At 40.4% G+C, this 14,108-nt stretch overlaps 1 protein-coding gene across 2 annotated transcripts in view; it reads right to left on the bottom strand.

Annotated features, from left to right (window-relative positions):
• Positions 1-14,108, bottom strand: part of LOC308071758 (cytosolic carboxypeptidase 6-like) — a 247,023-nt gene that overhangs the window by 170,248 nt on the left and 62,667 nt on the right. For both annotated transcript variants that reach the window (XM_080407682.1, XM_080407681.1), the window contains one exon: positions 3,275-3,386. In XM_080407682.1, coding sequence (XP_080263808.1) covers positions 3,275-3,386 — 112 coding nt within the window. The remainder of the gene's footprint in view (positions 1-3,274; positions 3,387-14,108) is intronic.

Here is a 14,108-nt window from a genome sequence, read left to right as displayed (position 1 = left end):
CAGCATAGATAGGGGAACCATTTACACACATCATCTGGTGGAGAGGTAGGGAGGCAGTGATGTCTGGCATATGGAGGGAAAGGTACTTCAGAACAGAAACATCTTCAGCCAACAGCAGCTGATCTAAAAGAGCAAGTCTTTCACTTCAGTCTGATCTGCAAGACTGACACCACTAGAAACAGCTGAGAATATCCCCTCACTTCACACAGGCCAACACAATGAAAGTGACTTACCATCAAGAGTGATTGTTTCAAAAATCAGTGACATGGAGATCAAAAGCTTCCTATCGTTCTCCTATTTCTTGATCCATTTACTCCCTTCTAAAGATGATATAGTTGTAACAGAATTTGAAACGCTTTAAAAATAAAGCGAGCACACTTTGTAAAACCCAGAACAGAGAACCACAGGTGCTTTGGTTTCTTTCTATACAGTAACTACAGTAAACACTTAGCTTTGGACCACTCAGTGCTGGAATCACTGTAGCTATGACATTGTCTGTACGCCTCAAACCACTTCACTTATTACTGCATCAGTCATCTCCCCCCCGCTCCAGAATGAACGTTTTTCAAAGGATACAGCTTATCTTCCATACTGCATCAGCAGAAGAAAAATCATCCTATACAGCAATATTTAAAATGTGGTTTTATGCTCTTATGGCAGCTAATTTTCCTTAAATGATTTAAGGGAATGAATACATCTAAAAGGCCTGCACTGAGCCATTCTGCAATGGCAACATGAAGCTGAACTACCTCTGTTTTAAACAATCCAATCTCTTGTGGACAGCTTCTCACAGCAGATCTTGTCTAGAATGGGGGGGATGAAGGTTGTTTTTTATTATGTTCTTTTGCAGGGAACTTTATTTTGCATTTTATTTCATTTCACATTCCCCAGTGTGGGGAGACTTCAAGTGAGGAGAAGGTGGCAGGACAGATGTGTTCATAATCCCTGATCTGTCGCAGTTTGACAAGAGCAACTGGTTCACCTATGCATGCAGCCAACCATCTATCATGTATTACTCATCTAAAAGTTACACTCTACACCTGGAGAGTAGTTAAAATCTTTAGCAGCCTGAAGTGATTCAAAGCAGGTTTTTATTCTGGCACTCTGTCAGGAGGAGAGGGGTGGTTGTTTTTAGCTCAAGAACTTAACAAAAACAGTCACTGCTAAAGCAGGACAGCACACATACAGTCCCATACCATCTCTCTGAGGCACCTCGGATGTTTTCCTCTTTTGTCCCAGCACTTTGGATATGGCCTGTTCACACAAATATTACTGGGATCAGGGAGACTAGGAATCTGGTATTGCCTGAAAAAAACCAATAATCCCATATACTGCATTGTACTGCTGAGGGTCTCTAAAACTGGCAGAAAGTCTGGTATTGGCTAGGAGATGATAAAACCAGACAAGAAGGCTTTTTTGTTGAGCAGCTAATTCAATGAGAAAGGGGACTCTGAAGAGTCACCTGAACTTTGCTGGTGGTTTAATTTAAAAAAAAAAAAAAAAAAAAAAAAAAAAGATGCCTAAATAGCATTTAAAAAATAATAATAATTAAATAACCTTGAAAATTAAATGTTACATTTGTGTTTGAAAGGCTCCTTTTTCTTTCCTTTGGAAGGAAATGAACTGGAACTGGTTTGTCTCAGTTTGATCGCTGGGGAGGGCAGGGGGGTAGACACAGAGATAGAGGAAAAACCGATTTCCATTTCAGACCAACATTTCAAACATTTCTTTTGATTTTTCACTTTAGACACCACAGAAAATAAATTCATTCTTTGCACATAGGGCAGCTGGAAACTACCAGAGTTTTCAAAGCTTCCCAGGAATGGGACAAAGCTGAAAAGAATTTTTTACCCCTAATATTAGCTTTATATTACTGACAGTGACTTTTAATATGCCAGGATTTGTTGCTTTACTAGCCAGAAGCATTTCCCTACACCCAACCTTCTTCTTATGTTTAGGAACCTCTATCCTTGGAAAAACCCCTTTCTTCTCAAAGCAGCCTGCACGCTTTCCATCATCTAGAAGGCAAATTGTCTTGCTGTTTGGGGTAGGAAACAGAGGAAAGACCAGGGCTGGTTGTAAAGCTTCTTTCTGTACTTTTCATCATCATCAGTCTAATATAATAGGGCTGAGGAGCCTTGGTCACAGGCAGACAGTGCTAGGTGCTGCACCAACAGGACAGAAAGAGAAATTTTTGTGCCAAACAATTAGCAGTCTAAGAAAATATTTTCCAAGCAACTGGATTCCACTTCATACATAAGGACCTCATCTATTAACCTATCTTCCTTGTATCCAAACCCCCTTTTGTACAGGTATTACTACTAGCTGGAAGATAAAAAGTCCAATTAAGATGTACTGGGAGAAGCAGGAGTTAAATTAAAGGAGCTCTTATCCTATGCATGATGTAGCCACAGGTAAGAACCTCTTTCTTTATTAGCAAGGCAAACCAGGCTCTTTTTCACACTCAGAAAGATTAAAAAAAAAAAATCAGAAGCAAACTGAAATTTTAGGGAATTAAAGAGCCAAATGCCATCTCTGTAATGGGAAGTAAAAAGAAAGAACAAATACTAGAAATTCCATAGAGAAGAAATAATCATCTATAAAATGCTTCTTTTTTCTTTTTTTTTGGCTGTGATTTTTTCCTACCCATCTCCATCTTTTTTCAGCAGTTTTTCTTAGGTGCCATGTTCAATAATCCTTCTGCACTTTGATGTCAAACATTCAATAGCTGTCTGCCTCCCTCCCACTCCTCCATATTCTCTGCAATACATCTCCTCTGATTAGCTAAGATTTCACCTTCAAGAACACCTCTGCTTCTCTGAGTGTGTGTGCATGTGTGTTCATGTAATATTTGCAAATATTATCCTTCTCCTGCTCTATATGCTACATAGCAACACCTGCCGGAGATCTGGATTCAGTAATTCAATGCCATTTAGTAATTCAGTTGGGGGGGGGTCTGCTGTTTTGAATCTAGATCAGAACATCATGAAAACAGCTCGACTGAATTTAGGCCCTGCTTTCAGAATTATTCCATATTTAATCTGGACTAAACTTCATTTCACTTGCTTTCTCCACTCTGATGCTTCCTGTGACAGAAGATGCAAATATTCCCTGATCTCATGTGGCGGGGGTGGTGATTGCTTACTTGTCTCTTATTTTGGTTTACCACTGGATTAAGCTACATCATAGTTACTGGCATCTTGCACAAACCCGGAGTGGGAGAGAGTTGGTACCTCAGCAAGTAGCTGTTCTGGCATCACTTTTCCTCACTCACCGGATTGTTGTACATCTCAATGATGAGCTGTTTCACTCCATGCAGTGTGGGATGAGCCCAAGGAGATGGATTTGCCCAGTGCCGGTTTAAATCAAACCCCATCAGAGAGCACCTGCACACACACAAAAAACAAAAACACACACACACAAAGGACATATATGAGCTGCAGCCACTTCTGGCTTCAGCTGCAGCGTTAGGTCTGATGTATTTGAACAAGTTATTCTCATGGAAAAAACAAGGCAAGTGCTTCCCTGAGGATGAGGAAAGCCTGCAGCAATGGCCTTTTTTAGAAATAATGTGAGCAGCAGAGCATCAACTGAAACATCTTGGGTCATTCAGCCTTCTTCCTCCTCACAACAGATACACTCACTGTATCCTTTGCCTTTTGCCAGCTTGGCACGCTGGCACTGGAAGAGCCTGCTTGGCCTTCAAGGGTCCCTTCTCTTCAATGTTTTAGCTGGGGGTCTATAGCTATGAGGATGATTCATAAACCACAGCAACAGCCCTTTACTTTGCCCTCAGTTAGGCCTTGGCTCAGCAAAGCAGTTAAAAGCATTGAAATCAATGTCTGTTAAGTATGTGCTTAAGGGATTTAAAGCCTGAATGTAATTGTTCCACTAACCCAGCGCCTAAGTCTCTTCCCCTCCTGCAATTGCCTACACAAGTTAGCCAACCAAGACACCAAGTTAAAATGCTTATTTGCCATCACAGCTTGTGGGCATTGAAGCATGTATGCCACCTTGGCTTCTCCTTCCTGCCCTGACTCATATCTCTCTCAGTACATTATCTTGAGTTTGACTCTGCTGCTCCCAGTCCCATGGAATAATATCCCATTCTTTGTGAAGTCCCATTGAAACTCAATGGGCTGTTAGAGTGAACACTGAAGAAATTAAAAAGCTGTAAGTGCCACAAACAGGAGAGGGAAATCACGTCCTTTGTTTACTGCAGAGGTCACTTAGGCAATCTGTGCCCACTGATACAAGCAGGGAGAGCAGTCTTTTCTGTCATCTCAAGCTGAGCTTGGGATCAGTGGACTTTGGGTAGGTCTTGCTCAGGAATTCTATGGAAGACCACACAAATAATAAAAACCCAGGCAGAGGTGTAACTTTCTCTATATTTAAAGCAAACAAACAAAAAAATCAACCTCGCTGTTAAGCCTTAAAGCTTCTTGAGAAGAGAAGAGCTTTCATTGATCCCTGCTCTATTACAAGAATGTCTGTTCAGCCTTAATCTTTTAAACACACCTATGCAAACAATAGAGATTTACTCCAGTAGCGTTACCCTTCAACAAAAATTCTAAGAATCTGATGACCTAAAAACATAAGTTTAATTGGCAAAAAGAAAGGAAAACACCTCACTTCTCTAACAGCTGAAACAAGTAACTGCTTACATCAAACCCAAATAAAAACTAAGACAGAGGTGAAATGCTAAGAAAAGGGAGAGGATGAAAACAGAGGATTAAATTAATTTCCAAAAATGATGAATGAGTATTTTCCTAGGAATAAAAAACCCCAAAGTGAATGGGACATTCCTTTGCAAAAATTCTTATGGGAAGCTATGCAGGCAGGACCTGCTGTGCTCCTTGGCCTTAGACTACCCAACTATCAGGTTGTCTGGGAGTTCAAACACCCAACTGACGGCTCTGCAACTCATCACTGCTTGACTTGGTGTACAGACAAGCCAGATGTCTCCCTGTGGTGGAGAAAGCCACTTCCTTGTCTTGGTGGTCACTTTTCTGCTTGTCTAGAGGACAGGTGTATTTTTTCTCTGGACATTCCAACAGCTATAATTCCAGACAACTCTGAAAGTTGTCTCCATCCCACCATAAAGCATAACATACTATATAAGATACACAAAAACTCTTTCCACTCAGATCTACTAAAACCTATCTTCTTTTAAACACACAGACATTAATATAAAATCAGAAGCTGTTCCAGAGACATAGGTGGAATTACACTGGGATAAAACTAGTATAAAAGCAGAATCACAAGAATGAGGTTTTCATTTAACAAAAGCAGAAACTGTGGTGATGTGGTGATCATCATGAGCCTTACTACATTTTGGCACAGTTCCCAAGAAAACAGCATGCTCACTCTACAGGATCACTTTCTTAAGAGATCAGAACCTGAAATCATATTCCCCTATATGGCTAAAGTGTCCCATTTACATTTTGTTTTAAGAACACTTAAAACTAATAACACTACATGGAATAAATATATTCTGATTCCATTATATTTATCTCCAAAGCATGCTGAAGTGGCCAAGCTACAGAGGACCAAAAGCAAATTTTAAATTCAAGCATGATTGTCAATATTAAATTTGGGGTTTGGGACTTTTTAGATAACTTTTAAGCCACCCCTATGGGGAACATAAGTAAGCAATATCTAATTTCTGCAAGATACTAAGGCATTGCAATTTGCAATATTTGAATTTGCCATGAACATCTGGTTAGTGATGAATCTTACAGTTCATTTCAAGCAACAAGAACAGTTGAAAATAGTTGTCCTTACTTGAGGAGACTTGATAAACAGAAAGAAGCAATGCTTGACAAACAAGGGATTCATTTGGGAAGCTCCTGTGAGCTCTATTTAATAGGAATCCAAATTAATTTCCAAATATCATTTAGCTAGTCTTTGATGTGGTATATCACATCTTTATCAATGTAACAACAATTAATTAAATTTCTGGTGTAGGCATTACTACTTCTTTGCAGTCTGGGAACAGCGTAAAATTTTCTATCCCCCTCTATTTTTAAGTCTTCTTTTCCTTTCCTTTTTGCCTAAAGACAAATTTGTATCTACCACATTCTCTTTTTATTCATCTGTTGCAAACTTGTGGTCTCTCTAAGGAAACATCAAGTTGTGTTCCTTGGTACTTCAGATTTGATTATTGACTCTATTACATGTAGAACTGTCTCCCAAAGCTCACATATATCAGGACATGACCAAAACATACGGTAAGAATCTCCCACGTGCCTATTACAGAACCTGCATACATTATATTCTCTTGCTCCCAGCTGATGTGATCTCCCTTGCGACTAATACCTCCAATGCAAGAACTTGAACAGAATAACTTAAAAATTGCATCTTGCACTGCTTTTTAATTCCCCCTACCAGTCTTAAACCATCTCACTTCTAGTATACGTTGCTTGCTGCTTCCATTGCTTAACTGTTTACCTGCTGCTTCAAGCACTGGGTAGGCAAAGTAGAAATATAGGTATACTCTGGAAACAGCAACTCTACAATGGGAAACACCTGTGTTCCAGTATAATACAGGATCTTTCAATAGTTGAGACCAGCTCTCTTACTCAGACTGCAAGTGTTGTCATTGGCTTCAGTATAGTTCCTCATGTGACTGTAAGTGTTCCCTAGATTTAGAAAGGGCTTCCAAACCTGTCCTGTACAGATTAGGTCTATTTTGTGCAGTAAACAAACTAATGTGCTCAGTACAAAATTAACAAGGGAAAATCCCCATGAATTATATAAAAGTACTGTTTAAGGATGATCTTTGAAAGGGATTATGGAGGAGAGCAAAACAGCAGACATTACAGACTCCAGGAGGTGCAAAGGAAGACAAAAGCAGCTTCAAGATTAGTGAGGGTTGAAGCAGGTGAACATTTCCAGAGTAAGGACGCTGGGGTATACGCCATTCCATGAGGTTTAAAGGCCGTGCCCATGAACGCTCTTATTAATGTGGCAGGTAATATTGGCACAGAGCCAGCTAAGAGTGATGTGCTGGCACAGACTTGTACAGTTCAGAAAAAAGTGTAATCAGAAGTAGGTGAGCTTTCTATAACAAGCAAAGTAGCAAACTTACTATTACATGATTATGGTCTTCATTCATACTGTGAAAACCTGACGTGTGTCACAGTCATTGCTGACACAAAAAAGGGCATGTATGTAATTTAAAATATTTAAGCTGTTAACAATTGTTTGAATTTTGGATTATGTTTGTTAGGGTTTGTTAGATATACAGATGACATACTGTGTTTTTGCTTTGTGATAGAATGTACATTTAAATCAGGTTCTGTGATTATACTTGAGGAATTAGAATTTGCGCTTCACAAATGTTCTCCAGCCTTTTTCTAAAATTTCTGTTTTCTATAAGTAGATAAATTTATTACAGTGTTTATAAATTTACATAAACACAGTGCAAATTCAGTCAAAGCAAATGAGTTTCAAATTTGAAATGGAAACTGAAACATTTTGCAGTATTCATCCCTCCCTACTTGGGAAGCAGCCAGATCTCAAGAGGTTACCAGCTCAACTCAGTAAAACCAAAGATGTTCAAGACCAGCATTCAGCTTGCCGGGCAATTATCTGGACAGAACTTCTTTGGCTCTGGGGGCTTAACTCATCACTGGTTTTAAGTATGCAGCTGCTTTAATGAAAACATCCTTGTCCTTTTCCAGAACTGAGTAAGGTTTAGTACCGAGGCCTATGCTGGTTTATTTTTAGGGCTGCTTCCTATTCTTTCAGGCTGTGCCTCTCCTTTCTGGAATCCCCAAGTTACAGAAACCTCCAGGAGCTCTGCCTTCCTTTCACTGCAGTTCTCCCTCCCCTGTTCATTTTTCCTGCTATGTGAGTATAAGTCTCTCACTAACAGACCCATTTCCACAAGGTGAGATATGGAGAATAATGGAGGAAAGGAGTTAAAGAAATCCTTTTTCATGGCATGTGGTTTATTACAAAGAGAACTCTACACTCTTCCCTTCAGCTTTGTAAGGTTGCGTTGGTTCATTGGATCAGTACCAGGTGAATCTCCAGATAATGCCGCGCACAAAGCCAGGCAGTTCAAATCCACAAATGGCACTACCAACAGGGTTAGGATTTGAAATTGAAAACGTAGTGGGGGGAGGGGGTGCACTCACTTTTTTTTTTCCTCAAGGCTTATTGCAATAAGAGTGGAGACAGAGGGTAATTGGTCTCTATTGTTGCACTTCTTCGAAGCAAGAGTTATAGCAAGAAACTACTGTGAGACTGCAGCCTGCAATATCATGCAGGAAGAGCAGGTGTGCAGTATGAGAGAGTGAATACAAGGGGAACACATGGAAGACTCGCTTCTTTTAATAAATATATCATTTTAAATCTGATATATTCATGACATTTTACAAATCAACTCTACACCTGCCATCGAAGTCAGAGTCTTCATTAGTGTGCATTTCACCATTTGGGTGCTTGGGGCTTGCGATTTATGCATTTGCCTATTATTCATTAAAGAGGATTCATTCAAGCCCTCATGTTCTAAGGCAATTAGGTAGCAAGACATCCTAAGACTCCAGCTACAGAGAATCCCCCCTCCCATCTCTCTCTCCCCCTCCCCAGCGTTCTGCATTTTTAATTTAGAGCTCTGGAAACCTTCACAAAGGCTATTTAACGTAACCACTGCAGTGTGCTTCAGGCAGAACACAAGTGGCCATACCCAGCAAAACAGCATTAGCTCTCAGAGACCACATGGTGGAGTAGATGTTTACAGAATGAGCACTGCGTGGTGTACTGACATAATTCTAAATAGTACATGACGGTTAAAGATGCGTTTCTCCATTTTCTGTGTAAACAATGTTAAATAAGAATAAACACAAAGGGATATTTTCTCCTTCTGATGAATACATGCATTTCTTAGAGCTGGTAATAGGCATTACAGACACACGCACCAAGGAGAAGACGCATCCCCACCTGACACAGGCAGACTCCCTTCTCTGATCTTCAGGATATCTCTCAATTCTAGTATTTAACTCCCCCTACACACCCCGGGACCTCAGTAACGCCAGAAGGATTCCTGAGCACAAAGCAGAATTCCGGAAATAAAAACCCATCCCGCAGATAGGAGAGTCATGCCCTGTGAGCGTGCCTGGGATGTAAGACAGTAAGATCCTGTCACTAGCGTAGCTCATCCCTGCAGCTAGCATAGGACTTACTCCCCCCCCTGCATATTTTCCTGCACAGTGCCCAGTCCAATAATCAGTTTTTCAAGGGACAGGGTTTCCAGTGCACTCCCTGGGAGGAAAGGCACAACTAGTTTAGCAAAGTTCTGCCATAGGAAGCGCATGTCTGGCCCCATGTGCAGATCTCTCTGAACAAATGTTCGGCAGGAGCAGGTCTCGTCTGTCCTGCCCTGGAAGGTGTTCTCGGGACTCCCACTCCCAGCTGCATGCTGAGTCACACTGGCTCATCTATCTTGTGGAACCAGATCCTTTAACCAAGTTACTGAGAACACCTACAGTTCTTCCATTTTAAAGCCTGATTCATTGTTTGGCCTTTTCAAAACCAATCATATCATTGACTTAATGAGAGGAACACAGCAGACAGTGGCATTTTTTCAACTTATGGATCCCCAAAAATTTCCACTGCAGGCATTGACCCTTCAGAAATTTCACATACGTAGAACATAATGCAGTATTATGAACTTTCTTTCCTGATATGGTCCAAAAGCCACCTGCAACCCATGGATCACAAGCTCTAAACCACTGAGGAAGAGAATTTTAACTTCACATGTGCTTAATTTAATGGACTGTCAGCTCTGTGGGTACTGTCAACAGGCCAAGCTTCTTTAGATCCTCCTGCCCAGTCTGCCCGACACTTCTACACAATGCCCTAATCCTGTCTCCTTACAAAATGCTCCCTTCTGACAAGCACACCTTCTTTAAACTATTTGTATTTCTTTGCCGCTCTACATTCCTGGAGGTGGAGATTGGGTGGAGATAAGGTAAACTTGTCACAGTGGTTCCCAGAAAACAGCTAACATACACGTAAGCATTACGGGAGACAGCTCATCTTGAATTATACTTTTGTTCCCACTTCTGTCCCTCCTCAGACTATGCAAATAATCTGCAGCACAACACATCTCACAATTATTAGTAAGCACTCCAGCTGCTGTAGAATGACATTCCCCCATATTACAATATATATTTCATATACTTTTTGGCAGATGAAGCTGGCAGTCTTGCTTAACCTACTCCCTTTAGACAAGAGGAAAGGAGTGTCACGTTCCCTTTAGACTAGAATTATATGAACACCCTGAAAAGATGGTTCAGCTCTTACCGTCAGCTCTATTACACACAGAAAGCTGCAGTCAAAGGAGCCAACCTTAATATCACAAACTTGAGCTCTTAAAAATTTGGATATGCCACACCTGCACAGATCCACACAACCTTCATTCAGCCCTATGTCTGTCATTATGATGACACACCCTTTAATTACAGGAGCAGACGGCATTTTTCCACAGGGCCCTTGCTTTATTCTGTGTACAGGATCAACACTGTTCATTAATGAGCAGATTATTCAATATTTTGGCTTTGCCTGGTTGTTCAATATGCAACCCTAGGTCCCTGCCTACTGCATGCTGCTCAAAGCCTACTCTGAGGACAGAGATATTCAGTTCTTCATGGCTTTTCTGAAGTGCTGAGCACTGCAGGAGACAACTGCTTTATATACACTGATGGACTAATTTTCTCAGCAGCACTGTTACAAGAGGGGACCACATTGTCCCCAGTTCATAAAAGAGCAATTGGGACAAAAAGTGGCTTACATAAGAGACACCTGCTAATTTGGGCCACCATGTCTGAGAGATCAGGGACAGGATTTTTGTTTGAGAGAACTTCGATTTGTATAGCATGTTACATGCCTGGCATCTAACTTACAGTGCTTTGAGCTGAAGCTGACTGTACTCGAGGCTTCTCTAAGTCTGACCCCAAAATGGCAATATGAGTGGATAGAATTTTAGAAACATCCAAGTCTGTGGAATTAGGACAGTTGGAGATTACTATAAAATGGTAAGACATTACTGGATCATGAATGGGTTTTGAGTGTTTTTCAGTTATATCTTAATTCAGCCATTTTTGTTGGCTTTGGATCCCGATACTGCTGCATTCAACTGTGTCTGAGAACCTGCTCTAATACATGGTGGTTAGGGTCAGCACTGTACCTGATATTGCCTTTACTCTCCTGTATTGGATTAAATTGTTACTCTGCTACATTACTGTTTACCAGGCTATTTGCATCCAGAACAACACTTATGCAAAGGTAGCAATGCTGCACACATATTCTCAATGTGTTAGGCCAAAACCCAGCCAGAAGTCCATCTCCATCACCACAAAGGCCTTTTCTTCTTTGGTATCCTGAAGCAAGGGTTTGACTTGATACCAAAACTGTGAAGAAGGTGTGCACTATTCTGATGAAAGAGCAAACAAAAAAGCAACACAGGACTGGCAAACTGCTGGCTGAATACTAACTTGCAAGGCTTAACTGCCCAGCAGCAGAAAGCAGGTTTACTGGCTTCCTTTTATATCTACGTTTGCTAACAGGGTCTAATACTCTTGGGTGTTTCTCACTCCCATACAAAGCCAGAACATAGACTGTATTCCTGTATAGTCTTGCCATATCTGTAACTCGTTGAGTTTGCAGACAACTTTTTGGATACGTAAGTATCCATGTGTTTCTGGTTGGTGGGAGAGAAGGCCTGTTTTGTTGTCTCTGCACAGCATTACTAAACCCATACACATTGCCTGCAAGCAGCCTACCCCTGCTTCATTAGTTAGCATGCACAATTTTAATCAAAACTTAGTCAGGGATGTGTCCGTTAGCCAGCCAATACAACAAAGTCCTTTACCACCAAGTGGAAAATTTACAATTGCATAGAAAGTCCTGAACAAAACCCCAGGTCACGTAATATTACAGGAAAGGGGGAAATGGTCCAGGGGTTCACTTAGGGTGACAACATGAGACTATTAAGACTTTGTATGCAACCTAGGGAAAGATTGCAATGCCTTGGTTCCTCTCTTGTAAAAATAATTATATTATCAACCCTCCATGGTGTTTTAAGAAATACATGCAGGATTATGAAGTACTTTGGTGCTATAGCAATGGGGATATTACCTCTACAGCTGGAGATTAAATGATTTATGAAATCACAAAAAGATTTTCTGACAGGCCCTGACTTCTGGTGAGTTTCACTTCCAACGAGATTGCACTACTTCACACCTAACAAACACTTCTGAAATGCCTGTAAGAGCAATAAGATATCCCAGTGCATTTTATGAGAGGTATTCTCTGAGGGTTTGTGTAGAGAAGGGGGAATGTGTGGGGTTGTTCTGTTATACCAGTGAACATTTCCTCTTGTTTCTTCTACATCCAACTCCCTGTAACTAAAGGTATTTTCTTCTCAAATGTTCTCACTCTAATTTTCAAGGTCATCTGGCCCACTGGGTATGTTACATATTGCTATCTAATTAAAGAGAGAAGATCAACCTTATTCTACTAGATTGTTTTAGTACCTGCCAGCTGACTACTCTTCATTAGCAAAGGGACAATATGGCCAAGTCAGTTAAAAAACACCCCAACAAAACCCAAACAAAAAACACACTGAAAACCCCAGACCATTTCATCCTTGGAAAGTCCACTAGAAGCTCTGAGCACGATGCAAAATATCTTCCCATAATCACTGCTATGGTAAAATAACAAACATTTCATAGCAGAAATAATACCAGTGTCTTGTTTGTCACATAACATTTCAGGAGATAGCAGGCAAGTTATAAAGCCCTGATCTGTCTCTGATTGCAATCAACAAAAAGCCCAGATGCTTTCAAAGGGAGTTAAATCAGGCTCAGATCTTTTCCAATCACTTGTTAATTTAAGGGGCAGAGCTTCACTGTGTGGTATTGCCACAGCCCAAACACCACAGGGAAGGAGGAACTACTTGACAGCGTGGTGATCTCTGTTCCATTACCAATTCCTACCTCAAATCACTTAGGCTTTGTATTTTTCACCAATCCCATCAGTTAAGCATACCATATGCCCTAGAAAGCAAGCTACCTGGCAAAGATACATTTCTCATAATACTCCATGACATCTGCTCTTACTAACTCAAAACAACGTATGAGGGGATTTGGTGCCATCACATGAGATATGGGTCAGTTGTCCGATAGGAACGCTTGTCCGATGCAGAAGAATGGGAATGTAAAGCACTCAAACTGTAACTTCTATAAATCACTGCAATGCACCAGTAGAATGTGATTTGATACCAAGCCAAGCTGAAACTACACATTTTGATTCCAGAGCACTGAAACATCTCATTGCAATGAATAATGGTACAATGAAAGATTAGTTTGAGAATCCTGATGAGAATAGTAAATCTGACAATTTTAAACCTTCAGGGATTCAGAGCATTTTTTAAAAATATTATTATTATTATCTCTCAAAAATAGGCAATTAGGGGTAAAAATGGTCAGTATAGCAAATTTTGTCTACCAGGTTAATAGAAAATTTTCTGTGATGTATAGAAGAATGCAACAGTTACTGAAGACATGTAACAGCTGAAGAAACAAGGTGAGGGTGAAACACCATGTCAAACTAAATCTTCAGGTAATTGTTATACAGGCAGACCAAGAAAGAGCTCAGGCAGGAGCTGATCTTAGCATCCTTCTTATCCCACTTGATACATTTAGCTTACTTAATAAAAAAAAGCAGTTGTTGTCTAAATAGTCATGAATGAAAGATTTCTTCAGTCCAGTTACTTAAATCTGTGATGCAGAACTGATTTTATCTTCTTACGTAACCCTTTGAGACATCTTCCGATGTGAAATTATGACATGCAACTGGACTTGGCTGTATTCATCTCTTCTCATCCTTAGATACTTCACTTTCAAACTTACCCATAGAAGGCTGAGAGCTCCATATTTTTCAAAGACAAGAGTACACCCTTCAGTCTAACTTTCTCTCTCTGGCATTATGGTCTGTACTATTTTTCTAGTGAGCGCTCCTTTCAATCAGCCAGAAATTACTGATGAATATTAAAGCAGTAATGTACCTGGGTACATTAAAATCATGTAAGCAAATTG

Source organism: Falco punctatus (genome assembly GCF_963210335.1).
Source record: "Falco punctatus genome assembly, chromosome: 11".
Classification (NCBI taxonomy): domain Eukaryota; kingdom Metazoa; phylum Chordata; class Aves; order Falconiformes; family Falconidae; genus Falco; species Falco punctatus.
Note: the sequence above shows the minus strand (reverse complement) of the source record. Positions and strands in the feature narration are given on the sequence as shown.